This window comes from Malus sylvestris, chromosome 15 (genome assembly GCF_916048215.2).
Source record: "Malus sylvestris chromosome 15, drMalSylv7.2, whole genome shotgun sequence".
NCBI classification, from domain to species: domain Eukaryota; kingdom Viridiplantae; phylum Streptophyta; class Magnoliopsida; order Rosales; family Rosaceae; genus Malus; species Malus sylvestris.
The window spans coordinates 4485114-4509590 of NC_062274.1; the positions used below are offsets into that span (position 1 = coordinate 4485114).

Consider the following 24477-nt stretch of genomic DNA (forward strand, 5'->3'; position numbering starts at 1 on the left):
CTTTGTGGTTAATAACGTAGATTCTTACACCGATGTGATGTATTCAATTTTAGGTTTTCTGCGAGAAAAAGAAACAATAGTACATCTTCATGGACTAAATGACTTCTTATGATTGTTAGATTTAAAGGCAAATGTTAATTAGGTCAGTTAGTTGGTAAATTATCCATCAGCTAATATTGGTCACAGTCCAATTGAGCAGTAAGAAGTATTTCTCCAGTTGACCATACAATGTGTCCACTCATTACATGCAAGTTAAAATCTCCATACTCGTACTTTATAATACCACATTGTAAAAAATGTATAGATTCAGAGCTTTATCCTCAGTTTTAAGTTGGCATCTCTCTGTTGTAAGCTAATGAAGGTCACATGAGGATTGGAACATTGATATGCACGGCTGGTCCCAAATTGACGATCAAACAACTAGAAAGTTGAAACATACTAGATTGGACAGAGAGTACGTGGTCCAAACCAAAACCCAAAACCCGAAAACCAAAAACCAAGACCCTAACAAGTTCAGTGTTTTGAGGTTGAAGTTGGGTAAAAATAAAAAATCTAGGGTTTTGTAGGTCTCCTTGGGAGAAACAGGTGTCCTTGAGAGGGAGCAATGAGCATCAAGTATGGACTATATTTATCCCATCAAATCAATTATTAGCAGAAAATGGTTTGCCAGGGCTCCTTTTGTTTAGTCCCAGAAATATTGCCATTCTTATTAGACAATCACAGAACCTGAGATAGGTCACCATCCCATGAGCTGTAACCTGTAAACCTGCAGTTTATAATTTACCGAAGTTCTACAAAAATTTGGGGACCATTTTTACTTGTTTTTTTGTATATTTGTAGGATTACATGTTTATAGGACATTGCCCACATCTAAAACTACTTTGAGGATCTTTCTCTCAGGCCACCACCATGGATCTTGGATCTATATTTGTGTTTCCCAAATCCTAAATTGATTGAGAAAAGCTCAAGCATTGTATTAGGGTTATTATTATCATTGTTTTTTTCTTTTGGTGTTTCACGTAGTAGGGTTTCTCTACGTTAAGCATTGTAATTTACATGTTATGTAGACTTTCGCAAAATGCACATAACTATTTCATCGTGTGGTCGTGTTTGACAAATAAGATGTAGTATTCTTTCGTTCAATGGACATGAATTTTATGTATAAAACCAAATAACCAATGTTATAGCAAAGATTGTTGAGAGTATGAATCCCAAAATAAAAGACTTTCTATATGCTTATAAGTAATTTGACTACTCTTTATATTGCTAATTAATTTTGATTTATAATCCAACCTCAACTTTAAATTTTGAAATATATTAGAGCAATTAAGATTGGCAGTGATAAAGCTTCCATATCAGTAAAGTATACTGAATACGAAATACAGCAGATATAAACTGATCAATTTAAAGCTCAGAACTCTTCTGCCAAGTTGCATGGAACTAATTGAAAAAAGTTGGAAGGACTGGTTGAAAATTTAATAAACTTGCTATATGGATGTATTGTGTACGTGTAATTTTTCTTCTTTTTTGTTACTTTTTGGGGGCTTATCTTACAGCACTGCGCAAGATATATATATATATATATGTTACCACTGATGCTGCCAAAGTCCTTCAATCCCTTCTGTGACAAAAATTGAGTTATTACCCATGGCATATGCCTTGCAGACAAGATTTAACCAATTGTACCATACATTTTTGTGTATTTACGTGATTTATGACTTGAACTAGACCACCTCACGTTATCACCAACTTATATATATATAGATGTTTGGTTCTCATCTGAACAAGGGAATTAATTGTCTGGAAGCCGGTTGTACATCTTTAAGTGTCTCTATTTTATGTACTACAATTAAGGATGTTAAAAGTCTCCCCGTCTTATATATCCATTAGGATCGCATTCATATGGTTACACTATCTATATTATATATGTCTCATTCGAGAACAAGAGAGAGCTTGTATATATGTAACCGGTTGTATATCCAACGTATGTATCTCTCTCATTACGTAATATATATAACTTAAGGTGGCTAAAAATCTCAACTTGTTGAAACTTATTTACCTACTTGAACCACAAATCACATTATTACATTTTATCTAGTTAGTAGTTATATAGGTCTCATTCATGAACGAAACAGTTTGTATTGTAACCGGCTGTATATCTAATGTATGTATATCTCTTTCATTATGTAATATAACCGAAGGAGCTAAAAGCCTCCGAATTTAACTTCTTGTTGAAACTCATTTACATACTATGATCACGTTCACATGGTTTTACTGTCTATGGTATCTTGGTACCATGTACTTTTTCTCTCCAATTAGATCTGCATGCAAGGAAAGATCCAGCTCGTACGCAGTTAAGATGAACAGAAAATTACGATTATTTTCTCCTATCCAACCTGTACACAACAAGCTGGTAATCATATTTGTTGACTAAACTGAAAAAAGGTTGAAGAAAATGTGATAAGTGATGCTTACTTTTCTGTAAAAAAGAACAAGAAACCCTTATTGCTTTTCAATCTTTTCCCACAAAACAGGCTTTTAATCTTTTGACCATTGAACTCGTTACTTATTTTCTAACCAAAAAAAAAAAAAAAATATTAGAAATCAGTAACTGTCAGTTGGTATAAATTTGTTGGTATAAATTTTGTTTGTTACTTAGGTTGTTTACTTCTTATATGTAGCAGAAGATATATTATAATTACATGTATTAAGTTTTTCTCTTTGATATCTCTTTCTTTTCACGTTCAGTTGCTATTGTTTGCTTAGCGCTCATATTTCTAAGTTTATAAATGCTCGTAAAAATAAGAGTTTGACTATTACTCTTCTCTAGGATTTTTTTTTTAATTTATATTTTTTATCTTGGCTTAACCTTCCCGCTTTTCCGGCATAAATCCCTCATTGCACCTTTTATCATATGAACCCTAATTGGTCAAGATTGCAATCGAGCTCAACCGTGTGGAATGCCATGATGCCAACCACTTATCACTGCAAGTGCAAACGTACGTGTGGAATGATTTGTCATACAATTTTATTTTAATTATTAAGCATCCACATTGCATACCACGACATGGAATAGCTTTTACATCCAAAAATTCTCTTTGGATTACAGCAAGAAGTGTGATTACAAAAGCTATAGAAATTTTCATCTCATATAAGTGCTTTTGCAAAAAGAAATAGCAGACCAAGTGCTTACTAATTATGAGCCATTAAATCCTAAAATATAAGCAAAACTAAAGTCTTGATATCCAAGAATCTCTTCCATCCTTTTTTTGAATAATGGGGAGGAATATTTGTTTGCCTTTGTGGAAGGCTCAAGTAAGAAAATGGTGTATTTTTGCTGACCAACCCCAATGGTAGTAGCACTTATCACTTTACTTATTATCGTTAGATGATTTTAAATTTTGAGATTTGTGTCTATCTACTACGTATATCTTGAAATTTAATTCACTCAACGGTGATAAATAAGGGATTAGGCATCATTATCACTTGAGATTAGTGAACAAAAATATTCCCATAAAAAAAGGGTAGTTGTAATCATGGTGTTATGCAGATTGAGGAACATGGATTAGATAGTTGAGTCAAAGCAAAGGACTTTAAACTCTTGTTTTTTGCATTATTGGAGAACATTGAGCTGGTTTTGTACTTGGGAGTTAGGAGGACCTTAAGAAAGTTTGAAAAGCTGATTCAACCATGGAAGGGCCACTTCTAATGTTGCATGCATCATTTCATAATTTCATTGCATAGTCATTAAGCACCCCTTAGGCTCTCAAAATGTAAAAAAGAGTCAGATGTGTGCATTGTAGGTTATATTTATGCGAGTTCAGATGATATTCAAATTCCCTACCCAAAGTAGCTCATCATCCAACCGTTTAGATTGTTGTACTTGTACCCAAGTTTTTTTTTACTTCCGTCGACGTTGCAAGATCTTCATAATTACCATATGAGCCAAAAGGTTTGGTTTGAAAAAACGTTTCTAACACTTCGGTTACAGACAGAAAAGTGGAACCCCCAAGGCCCACAATTGTCTTTTTGATTAATCCAGAATTTCCTCCACTAATTACTTACCCTAAACATAAATCAACCTTTATCTTTTTCCCTCCCTAAACATAACTAATTTCTTCCCATTTTTCCTTGTTCATGCAGAACACATCAGAGCTTTCTAGGTCTCATTCCAGGCAGCAAAGAGAGGCAACTGAGACATGGAGACAGCAGAAGGCCTCAGCTGTGCTGATGGGAACCAGGAGCTAACAGCTGCAGCAGCAGTTGGACTGATAAACTTTGATGCCAATGGAGGTTTTGCAAACAGCATGTTGGAGCCAGATTTATCAGGGCTTCCTTCTCTGGAGCTGCCCAAACTTGTCACCAACGACGATGGATTCGAAAAGTGAGCCCCAACCCTAGCTGATTCATCCATCAATGTCTGACTTGAGTGCACTGATTCAACTCCAATATAATCCTCCAATGCCATTGAGAAGGAAGGGTTTCTATAGCTCCCTGATCCGATTGATTTCTGATCAACTGTTTGAGCACAACTGTTTGCTTGTTGCTGTGCAGCAGATTGGTACAATGCCATCTTCCAGTCTAGGCTATTCCCATTGTTGATTTCGGTTTGAGTGGCTTCAACAATGTTCTGTGTTGGTGGGTTATGCTCAATGGCCAGGATGTCAGGTTCGATCACCTTGGTGCGCCTAGCAAATTCTCCGGCAAGTAGGGTATTGCTGGACATGATTTTTTCGACATCATACTTGGTAATGTCAAAGTTGGTGACCGCATTTGCGCCACGGAATTTGATTGCTGCTATGTCATAAGCTTCTGCAGCTTCCTCTTGGGTGCCTGAAATCACTTGAAATTTAGAAATTTGGACAAAACCGCATTCTAGCTGGGAAGTCCTTTTCTAACACAGCCTTCAAAAAGTTCATTGTTACATTTCGTCAGCCTTAAAAAAAGTGTGAGACTGAGTTGCCATATAAATAAGTCCTTCGAAAAAGTGCTTAAGCACAGAGCCTCATGCAATTTAGAAAATGTATAAATTTTACCAAAAGGAAAAATTCAAACAATACACGAATTTTACCAAAAGTTCCAAGATAAAGATCCTTGTTTCCAGCAACCCTGCCAATCCTAGCTTGCCATCTCCCATGCTGGTGGTGTCTGCAGAAAACAAAACCAAAATTAGCACAAAGTTTTAACTATTTTAACCTTCAAATTCGGTGTGTTTAATACAAAGGAAAAACTGAAAAAAAAACCTTGTCACGCCTCGGTACATTGAAGCCCCTCTCGAAAATCCACTGCTTTTCCTGAAAATCAAAGGAACACATGAATACACATCTAAAAATCTAGAAACATTAGAAATTACATTCTGCGAATAACAAACGAAAATTCCTACCTTCTCAGATGCGCAACATATTCCTGCCGGCTCATATTCTTCATCTCTTCAAGTTGTGCAGTGTAATTGTCCAACTGAAAAAAGACCAAGAGAATGAAACTTCAGCTACCATAAAGCTTTCACAATCTGATAAAACCCCGAGAGTCAGAACCCTACCGGAAAGTTTATATGAGTTGCAGAACCCCAGTACTTAAGAGCAGCAAGATCATATGCTCTAGCAGCTTTCTCCTCCATATCATAACCTCCTGCAGTTCAAATGAACAAATGATTAATTGAAATCAACAACAAATTAGTAATAATTAAAACTAAAATTCAAATTTATTCTTGTAGAGAAAAGACATACCAAGATAAACTGCATTATTTGATTTGAATGGTATCCAACAGCAGCAGAAACATGACAGGTAAAGAATTAATAGCAGAAGTCAAATTTCAGTCGCAGACGGGCCAAAAAAAAATTTCAGTAAAAAAAGAAATAATTCCAAAAAAATAGTAAGAATGGTGTCTTGTTTTAATTGACCAACCTTGCCTTCCTTTTCTGGTTTGCCCTTCCTTCTTACAGCTGTTGTCCCACAGATGTGCCTCATATCTTCCAGTCCATCTATGCCTAAGGGAAGCAAAAATTTAAAAAAAATGGTTACTTGAAGAACAATCTGAGAAAAAAGAAAAGACAAAGGGTAACGATTTTCACACTCCGGTTTTCCCCTTATACGCTACTTCCATAGTTTCCATCCCTCGATTCTCCTTGGATTTACCGTATCCAAAGACTAGGAAATAAGGAAGATGTGTGGCGGGAAAAAATGGGAATGCAAAAATCACTTCTCAATGACCCCCACACAACAATGTCATGAAAATTGGAAACAATTTCTAGTAAAATAACAAAAATGACGAGATGGTTTTGAGATGAACCTTGTGACACCTCTAAACTGTGAGGTTCTCTGCCCAAATGTGTCAATGGACTTCCTGTGAACAGGCTGCTTCTGGCCAAGCTTTCCGCAGCCTCTCTTCTTTGTTTCAATGGCTGCCACTGCACATTCTGTCTGAGTGGGAGAGATCTGCTTTGGAGCTGTCACACAGCTTGTCTGTGATCCAGGGCTCATGGACAGTGTCAGCGACTGCAAATCGCCACGGTTCATGCCTCCATTAACGGACCCAGAACCGCCATTCTCAACAACCATGGTTACATTGTTCATGTGGTGGTGCTCCAGAGCTGGGTGTGCAGAGTACTGCCTGGAAACCCAGCAGGTTTTTAAGTCCTCTGGCATTTGAGTCATTTGGGTATTCTTAGAATGTTCTTCCTCCAATTGGGTATGGTAGATTCCTTGGATTGGGATTCCAGAGTAGTAGGAATTGGAATGGACAGGAATGTGATGATTCTGCTGCTGCTGCTCTGCCGCTGCATTGTAGTAGCTTTCTAAGCTCAGAGCCATAGCTTCTCTCTCCTCACTCACATAATCATGAGCTGCTCCTCCTAGAAAGTCCTCCAGTTTTGGGGATGTGTTGGGCATTATTCCTTCACATTAACCAACATAAAAAAATATCTCAAAACTTCATACAGACTTAACCATTTTGTCTAGAGAGAGAGGGAGAGAACGAAATGTAATTTGGGTTTTAGAGAAAAGAAAAGGACCTTCTGTTTGTGACCTGCTGAGAGCTTCCATGATGCAGAGAGAGCCATCTGACTTGAGAGGCATAACAGAGAGAGGAGAGTAGTGAAAATTACCATTATCTCCAACTCCATAGCAGCAGACCCCAGAGCTGCTGAGGTTGTAGAAGCTGCTGTTGCCGCTTGGGAGGGCAGCTGAGCAGGAAGAAGAAGAAGCATCCTCCATTTTCATGTGGGGTAAGAGTGAAAAACCAAACCAGTTGTTATTGTTACTGTTACTGCTACCATTGTTATTGTTATGATCATTCATGGACTTCATCTTCCTCTTTCTTTTTCTCTCTCTTCCTTTTTTTTTTTGGGGTTTTGGATTTCAACTTCTTGCTTCTAAAATCTACTCAATCATTGACAGCAAATAATCTAATCATGTCAAAAATCTCCTCCCCTCCCCATAAGAAAAAGAAAAACTTGGTTTTTTGTTCTCTAGCTCGTAGCTTCTGAACTTCCACCAAGATAAACTAACTTCGAAACACTTGCTTCTATGCACTCACATATAGAATAACATCCTCTCTCTCTCTCTCTCTCTCTCTCTAAAGACAGAAGAACCTGTGGTCTCTTGCAACTAAACAAAAAGAATATAAATATATTTAAAGCTTCGGCAAGCAAAGCAAAATGCTGGAGGGCATCCGCAGCATATATCCCATAGGGATCTGTGTATGTGAGAAAAACCACGACTTTTCTTTTACTCTTAAACCCTACCAAAAACCCAGATCCGATTTATCATAAAACCCTCTTACTTTTCCTCATTAATTACCCAAATAAACCCAGAAAAACTACACTAATTATTATTCTCAATTTGTTTTTTTAATAATCTCTCTCTCACTGTTCATTGATAGTAGTCAGTAGTGAGCTGAATCTAGTGGGTGTGTGGAAGCCAATGGTGAGGAGAGAGGGAGAGAGATTGTCAGATATCCAAAACTAGTTTGCTTTATTTCTACAGTCACAGGGCCTTAAGATAGATTTGACGAGCAGGGCCTGCCCATCCAGTCACTTCATACAGTACAGCCTTTGTGCCCCTCTGCAGGCTCAAAGTCTCTACAAATTTATATTCTAATTAATGATTTTCAATTTCTTTTCAACTTTTTTATTTTCAAACTTTCAAATTCGAACGTAGTAGGAGAAACACATTACTAGTTAGATTGAATTCAAGCATGCAAAACTTGAACCAAGAAGCTGAAAAACTTTACCATTAGGTTCGACCGACTATGATGACGATTTTGCTGCATTATTATAATTGATGAGTTATCTTACTTGCTAAATATTCGATTCAAGTTTTTGGTACAAGCAATATTATTATTCTAGTTTGCATTAAAAAAGAGAACATTTGAATTCCGAGTTCAATGTGTTAAAAGAAAATCATAAACACCAAAATAATTAACTGCTTGCAAATGTCCGACGAACATGATTGTAAAAAAATGTTATTAATCCACCAATCAATTTGGTTCACAACTTCATAAATAAATTGTAATATCTGTAGTGGTCGTGAATTAAAATGGGAAAGAAAAATGATAACGTAAAAGAATAGAATAACTAAAAGAATAACAAAAAAATTTCTTATGGTGGTTTATTTAATATTTTATTTCTTCTTATTGGCAATTGTTTCTCACAAACGATCCGGTTTGATAAGGATTGGAGTGAATGAGGTGTGACATATAGCAATGTCTTTACTTTTTCATGTTAGGAAACGCAAACTTTCTCAAAAATGTGATTTTTTATGCATTTTCTGTTCTTTCACAGTTTAACGATGAATTTTATGATAATATTATTAAATATTATGTCTAAAATATGAGTTCTCAAAAAGTAAAATCTATTTATAAGAGAATCACATTAAAAATTATATTTCTAATCACAGCTGTGATATAATAATTACGAATTGGAATCCAAGTTAGATTTCTTTTGTTTTATTGATTTGGTTTGGCATAATGCTCCTATGATTGGAAAGAAATAGGTGATAATTGCTTCAGCGACCTCTTGACGTTTTCTGGAAAATTACAAAATTTATAAATTTTAAGGGCATTGAGATTGAGTTTTACGAAACACTTTATATTACAACAAGATATTAATGTTTTGCCGTATAATAATTAAGAATTAACAGTTAATAATTATGCATTATATGATATTCCTTTGTGAAGCGAGTGAGAATAATAAAACTTGGTTTGAATTTAATTAATTGTTTGTTTAAGGAAGCCACATCATAATTTTAAGGCTAAACTTGCAAAATCAAGTACTTAGATATCAGAGTGGAACTTTGCTGAAATAGGTAGCAGTCCAAAGCAGGTGAACATCCGGAGCATCTCCCTTTCACAACTTTAAATTCAAATTGCACCAAAGAACAAGTGAATTTCCTTTTTAGTAAAACAATAAGTGAATATTATTTTGTAAGGAATGTATGCTAAAGTATAGGAAATTTATAATATAATTTGAGTAAATTTATGGTTTCAATATAATTCGAGTAAGATAAGAACATGATTAAGAATGATTAAGAATCAATTGCTCAGATCGTCCTGATGGGTATAAAATTTTATACAAAAAACCTCAGTACATTTAGCAGTGAAGTTGGTCATTGTATGTTGTTCAATTCAACATGTAAAGATGACTTGAGATACAATGACCATCCGATGTACAGGGACACACGCCTAAAGTTAAATCCGTTGATTAGTATTCAACCGAATTAATTAATTCTGTGGCCAATTGCTTTTAAGTAATAAGGAACTTAGAGTGTTTAGTCAACACCTGCTTCCAGACAAAAAGTGGGACGTGGGTCTTATGATATGCATGAAATATTCCAGAAATTATGAGGAAAGGCCCCCCCGCCCCCCCTAAAACAAGAGCCTTTTTTGCAAAAGCGATTTCCTATCATCTTTTTGGTTTGATGCTAATCTGATCAGACACATCCAAACCTACCACTAAATAGAACATTAAAGATTTCCAATTTAATTTAAGTTGGTTTGATTAACTAGTTAATTACTATAAGAAATCATAATTTAGTTTCCCCCCATCCTATTTTTTTCTTACCTTTATTTTTTTCGCTGAAAATGGCAGGAAGTTGTCTAAATTGCTTTTTCAGTGTTTGCCCTTTTGTTATTTATAGGGTTTCTTTTTCGAGTGGGATCAGTGGCTGCATGGGTTGTTTTTGCATGAAAGTTTTTCATAGCGACAGATTTTCAAATGTGAATGATTTTGGTTTGAACCTTGGAAGATTGACTGAATTTGGGAGGGAATTGGTGAATATACCACAAAAAGCTTTCATAAGGCTTTTTATTTATTTTTTTTTTAGCAAACGGCTGAATAATTATACTAAATTATACAAAATGTGAAAAATAATGTGTGCCCTTATAATCTAATTTTTTATGCGTTCTAATTTTGACAAAATAATATTTTAAACTCGTCCAATTAACAAATATAAAATTTATATTCAGGTACAAGAGACGTGAATACTACATTAATCAACTAGTCTAATACCACATCAACGTGACCATACTTTTAAGTGAAGTAAGTGTACGTAGTGCAGTTTTTGATTTCGAACTATCGAGTATCAACATTATCCGGTTAAATCATTTCTTTAACTAAGCTTAGTGGTGACCCTGCCAACTGCATCAAAATGGACACGCATTGAACATGAAAAACAAAGTGTAATTAATTAGTCAGTGTTCAATTATACTACTAATAGATGGATTACAGAAAAAAAAAGCGGGAAAGGTGGGATGCCAGACGCACAAAAGAGACAACATTTGTCTTAGATGGTAACTTGTATTTTTGTAGTATTCAATTAGTCAGAGGTGTGGACCTTGGGAGGACAGCAAGAACCATAGAATTACAAAGTCAAACAGTAGAAAACAATTAAAATGCCAGTAATCACAAGCCAAGATTATTAAATTAAACTCATTTCTCCACTGTCATGAAAAGACTTGCATAGACTAATTGTACTAAGGCAATAGTATAAATGTTTGACGCATATTGCATAAACATGTGATATACATTGAACCGATTTCAAGTACAGTGTTAGCGTCTAACACGACCAATGTGAAACGCATGCTTCATGCAAGTTTTTCATCACCTAGCCATTTGAAAGTAGTAAAAGATGAAGTGTGGATATCTTTAACGACGTAAAACTCGAAATTAGTTGATTCATCATGTCATCTGCTTTGAATCTTTGTAATGACCAACAGTATTTGTGGTACAAAAGTCAACAGAAATTTGCAGAACTGAAGGATGAAGGTGCAGGTGTGCTTCACAAAATCACAGTGTTACATTAATTTCTTTGGCATAATCCGCATAACAGTGCCTGCCTCCTCTACAAGAAACCTAAACTAAAGATTACCTGCTGCCATTTTTCAGCTACCTCTGCTGCTAATATACGGGTTTCTATTGAATATGAGAGTACTATACACACATCTTTTTAATTTGGGTACATTCATGTTTCTATTCAATTTCAAGTTTACCCTAAATTATGATGAATTGACTAATATAACCTCCAATTCACCTGGCATGGTCCAACTTCAAATAATGGCATTCTGTGTTAGATGCTTGTTTGGCCAAATAATGGTATGATAGGTTTCATAGGATTATAGTTTAGTTATCGATTAGAGATGAATTTTCGACAAATCAGATCATTTTTTAGTTTTTAAACACTTAACCTTCTCTATTGGAGATACTCTTAAGCCATCTCCAACCGAGGGCTGGCCAGAGAGCTCGTTTTAGCCCTCTGGCCCTCTAAGATATTAATATTTTAATGAATAGTACAAAACCATATTTGTCTCCGTCTCCAACCGAGGGTCATAGGGCTCGTTTTAGCCATGTCACAAAAAACCATCTTCAACTAAAGGCCAAAGGGTCAAACATAATTTATTAATTAAAAACTATAACTTAAATTCAAATCCAACGGCTTAGGAATTTATAATTTATTGTTTAACGTTGTTTCATGTTACTTAATTTAATTTAATGTTGTATAATGGCTTAGGAAGTTATAGGAAAAAAAATATAATTTAAAAAAAATATGTGAAACAAATTTTGTGAAATAGAAGTTATAAGAAAAAATAGAATTTAAAAAAAATATATGGAATAAATTTTGTAAAATAAAATTTATAGGAAAAAAAATATAATTTAAAAAAATATATGAAAAATAGAAATTATAGGAAAAATTTTGTAAATAAAAAATAATAATAAAATTATAAAAGACAAAAATTTAAATACAACGGCTAGCAACTAGCAACTGCATTTGAAGAGGTTTGAAATGTTCGAAAAATAGTGGGTTTATGTACATGCAATGACGGAGTAATGAGAATCACGTGAGGAACAGAAAATCTAAAGAAAATCTAAGGAAAGATCAACACATAAGCCAAAGCAACTGTGAGCAGAAAGAAAGAAAGTGGATTATGAGATCACTGGATGGATGATGCCTACTCAACTCCACCGAGAGAAGGACATTTGTAGATCTACAGCCCTCTATCTAGCTACATCTATTAGGTCTGCAGCTGCAGCTGCACCTGCTGCTACTGTGCCACTCGCTCTCTTGCTGTTTTCCTATGTGCAAAGCATGTCCCCCCCTCCATTCGCATGCAAGCCCCAAGTCTTTCCATATTTACCAGTTGCTCTATCTGTCACTGCCCTTTCTCTCTCTCAGAGGTGACATGTCAAAATCCAAGCCCATCTGTCACGTCACTATCACCTTAGATTCTCTCCCTTTCATTACCTAGTGTCCTAGCTACTTTCATTCACTTCTAATTAGGAGATAGACGACTGGACACACGATCCTTAATCCAAGGACCTTAATTATAATGAAAATATAGTAAGATAGTTGTGAATGCACCGTGAGTTGATCTTGATCGTTTTAGCTTTATAACTTTACTGTGCATAATTGGTTAGAACCATTTCGCATGCATGCACAATTCTAAGACGTGCTCCTCTAATTACGAATAAATTGAGTATTACTAACTTAAGAAATCAATGGAATATACCATATTACTCTATACAGTGATGATATCATTACTCTATTGCTGCTCAAAAGTGTACAATAATTGGCTGGAGAAATTAAAAACATATGAAGATCTTCTTACTTGGGTAGGTAGGTTAATTTAATTATAATTCGTTCAGTTTTGAAGGCCTTGATCATATCGTCACCAATCTCTGAGATTGGCAAGTGGCTTTAATGTTTGATGCTGGTGCAAACAGCTAGCTTTTTCAGATGATATTCATTTGGGGTTTCCATTTTGCTTGTTAAATGGATGAAGAGGGTGAAAGGATGTTTCTTTTTATAGAAATATGGGATATTAGGTCCGAACATGTTCTGATCCATGACAGGAATGCGGTGAAAAAGAAAGCCACCCCCACACCACATACTTATATTAATATTCAAAGCTCAGTTCTTCACGTGAATCATTCTATTAAATATAAAAATTCTATTGTGCTTCAGAATATTTACATAGTGAAAACGATTCTGATTAGACAACTTATATTTTAGTATTATGAAACGCAAGTTGGCCGAACTCAATATGAAAATGGCTCCAGTGAAGTAGTCCTAATCAAGTATCAACTTTTACCATCAAAAGAATAGGCATGACTTGATCAAATGTTTGGTCTCAAGTAGTCCTAATTTGATGTGAAAAACTACTCAAATTAAATGGATCTTTACAAATTTTAAGTGTTTCAGCAAAAAAGGAAAAATATAAGACAATCTGTATTTTAGTCTAAGTTGGAGAACTACCTAAACTAGACGGATCCACACAAATTTTAACTTTTGCCAAAAAAATTAAAATTGGTAGGGCAAGATCCCTTCGTCAAATTAATAAGATGCCCGTTATCCCAATGAGAATCTAACTTAATCATAAACTCATGATCACAGGATCAATCAAAACGTCAAAATTGGTCAACCATGACTGAATCAACTGTGTCCAAGAAATTATTTGAACCCGATGGGTTATTAGGTGGAAGATACGAAAGGAAAGATAAAAGAAGTGGCTCTTTAGGCATATTCTGGCTGATGGGACACTTTAGGCAGCCAATGCCGACGGCTACATCCACAGGCTGCTTCTGCGTCTCAGTCTCAGTCTGCAGACTTATGCCATCCCTAGTATTATTTTATATTTCGATTTATTTTTTTTTATCATTATTAAATCCAAGAAGCAATAAATATAAAAAAGAAATTGTAATAGCAAAAAGATTCCGTTGCCGGGACTTGAACCCGGGTCTCTCGGGTGAGAGCCGAGTATCCTGACCAACTAGACTACAACGGATTTGGTTGTTCTTCTTGTGGTTTCAGCTTTAATAACAATTTGTAGACAACTTTTTAGCATGGGCCATGAAGAAACCCAACGGGCTTTTTCTATAAGCTGTCAGGCAAAAGTTATACATAAGCCTGGCCCAGTTTATTTGTAATGGATGGCTTCCAATTGCAACTTCAGTCGATTCTTTGTCAATTTCACCCTTTTTTATTTTTGGCTGATACAAGCGAAACATCGAAACCTAGGATTTCAGGTACAAAAATATGGCAAAATCTCAACTTTCTTTCGTATACTTTTTTTTTATGAATCTATTCCTCCTTTCCTGAAAAGTAAACATGCCCTTACATATGACATTGACGAAAGATATAGTTGGGGTTGTAGTCTAGGACTTTGCTTCTAATTGAGAAATGGAAGCAGCTTCATGGCTACAAGTTTCATAGTTGATGGACATTTTTATGCAAACATGCAACCAACCAAAAGATCCTTTCTGAAAGATTCAAATAGAATACGACGAATCGGTATAAATACATATGTGGATAAGGCGGTATAAGAACACCGGCCAGTGCAGGAAAAGCCGTTGCTTATGAGTCGATCTATTCTCTTAGCTTTACATTTGTGCTTCTGCTTCACAGTTGCACCCCGAAGGTTACACAAGTGATACCAAAACGTCAAAATCCATACAGCGAAAGTGAACAATCTTGATATGTAAACCATTGGATGAGATAAACTGATGTCGGGATTGGTATTAACTATGATGCAGGCAGATCGAATTAACTATCATCGTCACCACCTTCGTACTAACGACGTGAGCAACTGCAACAAATCATATACAGTTTAACGTTAGAAACAGTACGTCAAAAGATATTTGAAGAAGTGCTCAATAGGAAAGAGATTGTCTCCATCGAGTATAAAGTATATTATAAGTATAATCAGAGCGTAGGATTTGAATAACTGGCGATATACTCCCTCGATTTACAATACTAACCAAGTGCTAATAAGATCACAAGGCAAAATGTTTAGTTTTATCCTTTCAAACTACGAATGGCGCTCTACACGGTTCAAATTCATGCATATTACACAATAATTTCGACACTGAACAGTTTTCTGAAAGGAGGAATAGTTCTAGTCCCAAACATGGGAATGAGTTCCATTCTGGTCGTATGTAAAGAGATTAGTAGCCTAGTCCCAAACATGGGAAACAAAATTATCGAGGAAAGTTGGATTTGTCGAGGCAAAGTACTAGAGTCATGTGATTAGATGTTTCAAGACTGTTAAAACAGAAAATGTTAGTGTACCTCAAACAATTCAAATGGGCTACCGCGGCGATACACATCACTCTTCTTGCTCTTATCGCCGGGAAGAAACTTATACAGAAGTGCTCTCCATCCAATAAGTAAAACACCAGTGCTCCCCATTGTTGCAAGTACGAATTTGATTGGTGGAATGTGGCCAGCCGTCGATGCCCTTATGATTATCCCAAGCTGCCAAAAAAGTAAAATGGAAGATGGATCTTCGTTCGCCATTGCGTGTTTTAGCAAAACTAACACTCTAATGCAAAATTATTTAAGATTAACAAGTAATGCAATCAGTACAGAAGCCACAACAAGAAGTAATGCAATCTAACGAGACGCAACAAAAATAACAATGCCGGATATAAAAGAGTGGCAAAGTAGAGCGGAAAATCATAAACGGAACTCTACAAATAACAAAGTTAATCCTCTTAGCAATCATAACGAAACTATGAAATCCAAATCGAAATGAAGCTTATGAACTTACTGGAATTCCCAAGGCCCATGACTTAGCCGTAGCGGTAAGTGCCTTGGATTGTCCATTGACTCCACGTCCATCCTCACCAAAGCCTCCGAGAAAATATGCACTCAAAAACCATCCTGTAAAACCACGTTCAGCTTTTCGTTTAAAACGACAAAAACAAAGGCCATGCTTCCTTTCAATTCAAGTTCAAAACAAGAAGGCAAAGAATAACGAGCATACCAGCAATGAAAGGGTCAGCCGTGCGAAGTGTTTCGAATTCGAAAACGGGGAATCCATGGCTGAATCTTCCAATTGCAGCAAACGTAAGCAATGCCAAAACATCCCCACCAGCAAGCAATGCCACATGACTGAAACACACAAACAATCAAAACCCACAAGCTGAAGTCAATCAAAGAACAAAAAAAGAGTCAACCAAAAATTTACCCCCATTTGCGTACACGAGCAGAAGAATCGGGCTTCTCGAACTGAATCACGCCTTCTAGAGGAACATTCTCCTGACCCACGAAAACTGGTCGGTTATCGACGGAAGGCGGAGGAGGAGGAGGAGGAGGAGGAGTTGATGAGGCGGAGAAGCCCCGTTTGTCAGTGGAGGAAGCCGAATCGACGCCTCCGTCGGCCTTTGCGAGCGTGATATTGAGAGATTTTGAAGGGTTTACATTGGAGAAGAATCTGCTGGGTCTGTGGGTAGAGAAGAGCGGAGGGTTTGGGTTTGAGAATTTTGGCGGGGAGGTAAGATAACACCGCTGAGTTGATAGGGCTCCGCCGGGAGCTTGGCCGAGCACTAGCATTTTTACGCCTTCAGTTCTGCGGATAGCTCAGCTGGCCACACTTGCAACGCCACACTTTTTCTGGTTTGCATATTACTTCCTCTTTTTTGTAAAGAATTTTGTGGTTTATATGTTTAGGGTTTTTTTTATAAATATTTTTAGGAAATTTTAACAAAACACTTCTTATACTATTCATTTTTAACGAAAAATTACATTTATACATTTCTCTGATACTATTTACTATACTTTTAAAAATGACTTTTCGTTAAAAAATAAGTTTTTTTGAACTTTTCGTTAGTTTTCCTATATTTTTTTATGGTTTCTATAACTTTAAACCATGTTTTGTTTTTTTGTTTTTTGTTTATAATTTTTGTAAGTTTTAGACCTACACGTGTGTCACATCAGTATTAAACATAATTTTATTCAAATTGAGCAACGGTCAATGAGGGCGGGATAAATTTGAAAGACATCATTGATCGATTTGAAATAAAAGAGCCAAAAGTATGAATTTTAAATAATACATGTACAATTTGTGATAAAAAGCTCTTCATTTTTACTTTACAATTTTATTGGATTTCAATAGTTTCCATATTTAAAAGAAAAATATGGGCGCGACGTGTGAAATGATGTTCAGCAAATGGAAAAACTGAAAAATCAAACACAAAATCCAGTAGCAAGAAGAGTGTAGCTTGAGCGGTTAAGAGTTTTTAACCTTGCACCAGATGTTTTTTGTTCGAATTCCCCATTCCCGAATATCCCATCAATGATTTGCCAATGGATTACAACAAAAGAGGTTAAAATCTATTCACATTTTTTTTTCCACTCGAAAACAATGCTTAGCATGTCAATGAATTTTACAAGTTAACCAAATCATGCAAATGCATGCTTCTGTTCCAAACCTAACTTTCTGAATTTCGAATGAAATTATATCAGGGACGACATAATCCTGTGTACATAAACAGTAAGTTTTATGCTACCATCAAGATCTTTTTGAGTATTTTTTCTTGACAGCAGTACTGTTGGATCGAGAATCGACGTCCAGCTTCTTCACTTCAACCTGAGATGGCTTCACATTAACTGGTGGAAGTCCACTGCCGAACACAACCTGATTTGGTTTGCCACCGGTGAAAACAGCAGGCCCAAGGATCCCGTTGTAGCTGCCAGCCGCCGAGCCTCCACCACTCATGTAGCCGGGATATAAAGCGTTTCCATAAGGAAACACCCATGGCTGAGGTGCAATTGGAGCAATGTCATAAGGTGTCCCACAAGCTGCTACTGAAGGGTACCAACCACCGCCATAAACACTGGTTCCATACGCAAATGGCCCAAGACCATTATAAGGTGTTGGAAAAGGAAGAACCCCATATGTAGGAGCAGGGCTACAAGTATAAGGAGGGTAGATTCTGGGGAATCTGGGCGCATAATCAGTATAACCGCTTTCGTTATTGCCATTATCCTCCTTTGGCACAGCTCTCTTGACCTCCACAGACCTACCATTCAACTCATGAAAGCTTTCCTGCATCACATTCTCAACAGAATCCTCCGAATCAAAGGTGATAAAACCAAAGCCCCGGGGCCTGCGGGTTTTGTAGTCATGCATCACAACCACATCTGATACATTCCCAAACTTCTCAAAATAATTTTTAAATCCGTCCTCTGTCAAACCTGCTGATAAACCGCCAACGAAGATTTTTTTTGTTCTAAACTGAGTTCCATTCTCCACACTCCTACTCACCATTCTACTTTGATGTTGGTTTCGGGGTCTGGGAATTGCTTTTTTAACCTCTACCTATAAACAAAATCGAAGACCAATTACGCAACCTGTAAACTTAAATCTCTCATTTGGTTTTGCTTCAAAATACAGTACAGAGCACAGGGATATATATACATTAAAGTTCACATTTTTATGCAAAACATGTAAAGTTTTCGAATTTCGGTCATCCGACTTATGCAAGTAACTTAGGGGCAAAAAATTGAACTCTAGCATTTTCTCACTCGAAGATCCATTCAGCTACAGATTTTCCCAGCAACCAAACACACAACAAGACAGTATGTAAACAGAGAGGAAGAAGAGTAAAATTACCGTTCTGCCCAGAATGACGTGCGGGTCTTCAAGGGCTTTGTCAGCTGAAGAAATGTCCGAGAACCAGACGAAGCCAAACCCTCTAGGGTTGTGGTTGCTGCGGTCCCTGGCAATGACGGAGCCCAAAACGGTGCCGTAGCTCCTGAAGTGAGCTCTCAGCGTCTCTTCGTTCGTCTCCCGAGAGATTCCCCCGACGAAAAGCTTAGCTTGATCGGAGTCCATGGGAGAATTGATTCCCCAAAACCCTAGCTGCAGGAAAACCCTAAAACCCCAAATTACAGCAAAATCCCTAGAAATTGGAAGAGAGAGAGAGAGAGAGAGCTGAAAGCATAAAACTCAAATAAAAATTAAATAAATTAAAATTAAAATTAAAATAAATTATTACCTAGCTCAAAAATCCAAAAGCTGAGCTCACTCACCGAGTTGCTTCCCTGAAACTGTTGAAAAATGGAAAGTAATTTCTGAGCAGAAGAACCAAAGTCAGCCAGTTAATTTTAGGTCAATGTTCGTTTATGTATCAAAGTGAGGTTTGGTCTCAATGCTTTTTTATGTAGGCTGTTCTTATTTTGGGCTTCTTAGGCCCAATGGACACAGAAGCAAATGAAAGAAGGAAAACAAAATATTTCCTTATCATGATATTTCAATGTGCCGGAACTATGAGGCGGTACGATATATGTTATTATATAAATAGAGAGCAATTTTTTTTAAGTGTCCCTCTACTTGAATAATGTATAACGTATATGCTCGTATGCCGAGCACACTGAAAATTCTCTCCCATTCTAGACCATGTGATTATACTAGCATCTCTTCATCTTAGGTTTTTTTTAGTACATCTTCATCCGAGTTAACACAAAAGAAAACGAGAGAGAAATTTGACCATCTAGTTTCTTTCTAGGACAAAATATTTTCTTTTTAACAAAATTCTATTCTATGATATTAAATTCCTGAATAAAGTATCTTTCGTGTTATTGAATATGTATTACACCACATGAAAATAATAAATTAGAAAAAACAAAGTATAATGATCCAAAATTCACGTTAATTAGGTAAGGTCAAATCTGTGATCGGACAAATAATACGTGGAAAAAAAAAAAAACCAGTTGCAAAGGTTGGTTGGGTTGGTTGTATTTGTAAAGATAAAGGTCGTACCCAGTGCACAAGACTCCCGCTTTACGCAGGATCTGGAAGAGGTGAATGTCGGCTAGCCTTGTATTTGTAATGCAGAAAAATTCAATCCTGATGACTCGTCAAATGCAGGGTTTTGTAGCTCAATGCTTAAAGTGAGAGGCACCGAATTAATTAATTATAATTAATAGTAATATAATCCTTGAGTTCCTTGCGTGCGAATATTCGAAAATCGTGTCCAAGTTTTCATTTCAACTTGAAGGATATGTGAACATAAGAATCTACGTTAATCATTTTTCTAATCAATCTTTTATCTATTGTTTAATTATTTGCATGTGGCATAAGCTTTGATCAAGTCATGTCGTTACATGAGACTTGGACTCGAGAGACTGCCTTAATAAATTAGTTATTGATGCGAATAGTTATAAGTCTACTTTTCGAGGGTCGAAAAGATTTATATGGCCATTAGAGCTTCTTGTGATTTACCATTGCAGAAGATATTGTATATGTTAATATGAACCTAAATTAATTTTATATTATGACGTGCCGTGTGAAAGACTTATATAGACATTAGGACGTGCTGTGTGAAATACGAACCTAAATTAAGTTAATATTGATGTTTGAAACATGGAACAAGAGATCTTGTATATGTTTTGAACAATTATGTTAATACTAATATTATAATGCAAATTGAGGATGCGTATCTCTTACGTGACAAAACCAAACTTGACATGTTGTTTCAATGAATTCCCCAATTATCAATCAAATGTTGAAAAAGGGAGAATGGTAGTAATTAGGCAAGGGGATTAGTTTAATTAATCAAAGAAAATGATGATGCGATGTGGAGCATATTTGGTGTTTTGTGCTTTTAAGAATTAAACGAGTCTCGGAGTCTCATGCATTTGCATTGCTCATCTTTGTCATCTTCTCGTTGCCAAAAACATGACATATAATACCCAAATCTCGTTCTTCATAAAAGCTAGCTAGCATTTGTATACACAACTTTTCATAGGGTTTTGGGCAAACACCATGGAAGTGGAGACCATGAGTGCAATCCAAATTCCAAGTAAATATATCTACCCAAATGCTCAAAATTGATAAGAAAACACAACTAACTTGTTGAAGTTTGATCCAAGGCTGGCTTCACATTCTCTCACTCTCAGACCAAGGTTCTATATATAGTTTATGTTTATATATGGAAAATGGCACCACTAGGCAACGACTTGGTGATCTTGAGCCATGTGGTCTCAAGCTCCTAGCGAACGAGAACGTGGCATGCATGTAAGCTTAGACTTTTGTGTTAAGATTGTTCTATTGTCATACAGTAAATTCTAAGAGTTGAATAGTTTGTTTAACATATATCTAATGTTCAATGATAACATGTTAACAACTGTGAATCACATACAACGATTAATATATTAATTAGTAGAAACATATTTTACTTATATGTATTTCTTTCGTCGCGTTAATATGATACATAGTAAACACGTATCATGTATGATCATAAAAGTTTTCGTACTTAAGATTTGAGGAGCAACAAAATACCTTACCATGATCTTTTTTTTTTTTTTTTTTTTTTTTTTTTTTTTTGGAAATCGGAAATTCACGAATTGGGCAAAGATGGCAGAAGAAAACAAGAAAGCCTACTACGAGGCAAACAAGAAACAAACACCAGCTACAAGCCAGTAGTGCAAGAAGGCAAAAAGAAAATCAAGACGCCGCACCTAATGCTAGAGCGTCCCTTCTCACACTACCAAAAACAGATCAGTCATGAGGGCAAGGAAGCCCATCATTACATTAAACATTAACCAGGGAAAATGGGGATCTATCGACCCAGATGAAGTCACATACTTCCTTACATTGCCGCGACGCCAAGAAATCTGTAGTTGACAATGTGGATGCAAATTTCTTCGTCCTTGATCTTGGACAATTTTGCACCTACAAAACAATTAACACCTTAGGTTAAGGCCAAGAGCCTCACGCGCCCACGATGAATGGGGGGGGCTTTGGCCGAAGAACCTCCGATGCCAAAGTTAGAATTTAGAGAGAAAGAGTGTTTAGAGAATTTTGGGATTTTTGCCAAAGTGTTGGAATCAGCTTTTTAGTGAGAATGGGAGTATATTTATAGGGATAGGAGGTGGCTAGGGTTTTTAGGTTTAATTTAGGTTTAATTAGCCAATTTATTTGGCTATTAAACATAAGATGAATGTTTTGGTGGTTTTTGAATTTATTGGGTAATAAAAAGGAAGAAATGGTGAAAAAGGTAGAAAAAAGTGATGGATTAGGTTTTGAAATGGGGATAGCCGGCCATGTGGTGTTTTAGGGTTGAATTGGATGTATTTTGTAGTTATTTGGATATAATGGATGGTTTAATTGACAATTAATGGGTTAATTAGGCAATAAACCCATTAATTAGCCAATTAACATAATTTAAAAGGAATGTGTTTGGGAATTACCTTGTAGAAAGGATTTGATGAGATGGACTTTGAATTGTTACCTATTTTGGGCACTTCTGTCTTGGTTGAAAGAGGGTTGCCCGCTGCTTGCACGTAGGAACCTCGTTGTACTGCAAGGGTATTTTTGTCATTTTTGTCCAAAAATCCACGTGTCGCCCTGTGAATATTTTTGGCTCCACAAATGCCCCCACACCTGTTGGGCTGCTCGCAGAAAAGGGCAGCAGGTGTAGAGATCTTCTTGCTTTAGGAAACTTAGGACTGCTTCCTATTTTGATGTAGATTCTCTCTTTAATAGGAAATTAGATCCTTCTAGGAAAGGGAAATAAATTTCTCTCAAAGCCTATTTAAATCCACCTTAAGTGGGTTATTAAATCAACTTTGGAGAGCGATTTATTCTACCCTACAAGAGAGAGATAGCTTAGAGGATATTTGTTCCCCCTCCTCTAGCAATCTTCTACATCTTGCCCGTGCAAAGGACCGTCTTTCGTTGCTTTCTTCGTCTTCTTCGTGCCGCATCAATGTAAGAAAAATTTAATTTTTCTTGCCTTATTCTTGGATAGTGCTATTGCGGGGTAGCCGTCGGAGTGGTGCGGCACGTCGGCTGGCAGGGGCCAGGAGCTGGCTCGGCATGAGCTGAGGAGATGTCGTGGCAGGGACCACTGCTTGGGCAGCTTGGCTTGGCCTGAGCCAAGGGCAGCTTGTGCAGCTGGGGTCGAGGATTGTGGCGCTAGGGCACAGTGTTAGGCGAGCCGCATAGCTCATGTCCTTTGGGCTCTTGGACCTGACTCGGGCTAGGCTGGCAATTGAGAAAAATAAGGAGATTGCGGGTCTCATGGGCTGCTGGAATGTTGGGCATGCAAGCCTTCTGCCTGCTGGAATGCTGGGTTGAGCTCCCCTGCTGAGTACCATGAATGTCGTTGGCTGCTTAGTCTTCTTTGCTGAAAGAAAGGTGGGCTGCTCCAGAAAGATGAGGTAAAGAGGATCAAGGCGGATGCATTGGCTCGTCTGATCGCTGTCGTGGAGCTTACTATGAATGAAGATGGAAAGAAGAGATCTTCCCCGCCTGCTCATGAGATGCCTAGTTAAGAAAAAACTGAAGACTTCTTCTGCTGCTCATGAGGGTCCGCTTGCTACCGAGAGGTATGTGATTGACATGACTTCTTCTAATGGGAAGAAAAATAAGGCTGCTAGATCTGAGCATGTGGCGTCTTCCATGTTGAGAATGGCTAGTACAATTGTGGATAAGATTGCTCAGCGTAAAGGTTTTATCATGCCCCCAGTGCCGAAGTCTGTACTAGGACGTTCTTTGGGAGCCAAGTCCGGTTCACCTTTTTAGAGACTTGCTATTATGAAGAGTGGTAAGGTGGACTCTGCTGCTAAAGTGGCGCCAAAGCCTGCTCCCTTTGCTGCTGAGATTGATTCGCCTCAGATTCAAGATCTTAAGCTTGCAATTTCTGAGCTTCGTTTCGCTGCTTATGCTAAGAAGGGAGTGGATGAGCTGCAGTGCGTCTGTGTTAGTCTGCTTAAGAAGAATGAGCAGCTGAAAGGTGAGAATGATGGGCTTGAGGTTTTAAGACCTTCTCTATTTCTCCGAAAGACTTGTTTGCTTTTACTTTTAAGGCTTCCATTGGTGAAGTAGTTGGAGAAGTTAGTGCCCAGACTGGGGCAGCCGGGGGTGAAGCGCCGGATGATGCCGTTGCTAAGAGTGTTACGGCTGTTGAAGGTGTGGCGACCGAGTAGTCGTGGGATGTCCAAACTGCTGTAGTGTAGTATTTTAGGTAGCCTTTAGGATTTTCTTTGTTTTTCCTTGTAGCTTTTGTTTTGCTTGAACTCCTTCGGCCTTTGCTAGTTGTTTATAAACATGTTTTCCTTCGTTTTTCTTCATCTTCACTTCTTTTGTTCATGCCCTAACCTTTAGACTTGATAGACCAGTGGCAGGCATGCTACTTTTTTATAAGCAGACAAACTCGCGTAGCCTATGCAGCCGTATGTGTTGGTGTAGAACTTTGC

The 24477-nt window shown here is 37.0% G+C and overlaps 3 protein-coding genes and 1 non-coding gene across 8 annotated transcripts; all 4 read right to left on the reverse strand.

Moving 5' to 3' along the window:
• Positions 1-3941: 3941 nt before the first annotated feature.
• LOC126601939 (AP2-like ethylene-responsive transcription factor ANT) lies at positions 3942-7926 on the reverse strand. The gene is made up of 9 exons (XM_050268720.1): positions 7011-7926; positions 6290-6893; positions 5905-5987; positions 5727-5735; positions 5540-5628; positions 5384-5457; positions 5244-5294; positions 5072-5148; positions 3942-4833 (listed from the first exon to the last, which is right to left on the reverse strand). Exons 1-9 carry the CDS (start codon positions 7303-7305, stop codon positions 4160-4162), a joined length of 1956 nt encoding a protein of 651 aa, XP_050124677.1. The 5' UTR covers positions 7306-7926; the 3' UTR covers positions 3942-4159.
• A 6276-nt stretch (positions 7927-14202) lies between these two features.
• Positions 14203-14275, reverse strand: TRNAE-CUC (transfer RNA glutamic acid (anticodon CUC)). Its single transcript has one exon. It is a non-coding gene; the product is annotated as a tRNA-Glu (tRNA).
• Positions 14276-14747: 472 nt separating this feature from the next.
• LOC126601938 (uncharacterized) lies at positions 14748-16914 on the reverse strand. Its single transcript, XM_050268719.1, has 5 exons — positions 16460-16914; positions 16256-16383; positions 16040-16152; positions 15559-15744; positions 14748-15076 (listed from the first exon to the last, which is right to left on the reverse strand). The coding sequence occupies exons 1-5, from the start codon at positions 16822-16824 to the stop codon at positions 15047-15049; spliced, it is 822 nt and encodes a 273-aa protein (XP_050124676.1). The 5' UTR covers positions 16825-16914; the 3' UTR covers positions 14748-15046.
• Positions 16915-17582: 668 nt separating this feature from the next.
• Positions 17583-19399, reverse strand: LOC126601937 (RNA-binding protein 1-like). Of its 5 annotated transcripts, none has more exons than XM_050268715.1 (3): positions 19272-19399; positions 18887-19135; positions 17583-18592 (listed from the first exon to the last, which is right to left on the reverse strand). In XM_050268715.1, exons 2-3 carry the CDS (start codon positions 19106-19108, stop codon positions 17783-17785), a joined length of 1032 nt encoding a protein of 343 aa, XP_050124672.1. In that variant the 5' UTR covers positions 19109-19135; positions 19272-19399; the 3' UTR covers positions 17583-17782. The 5 variants fall into 5 exon arrangements, with proteins under 5 accessions (XP_050124672.1, XP_050124675.1, XP_050124673.1 ...); XM_050268718.1 differs by having other exon boundaries at positions 19306-19395; XM_050268716.1 differs by having other exon boundaries at positions 18887-19148; positions 19306-19395.
• Between the last annotated feature and the right edge of the window lie 5078 nt (positions 19400-24477).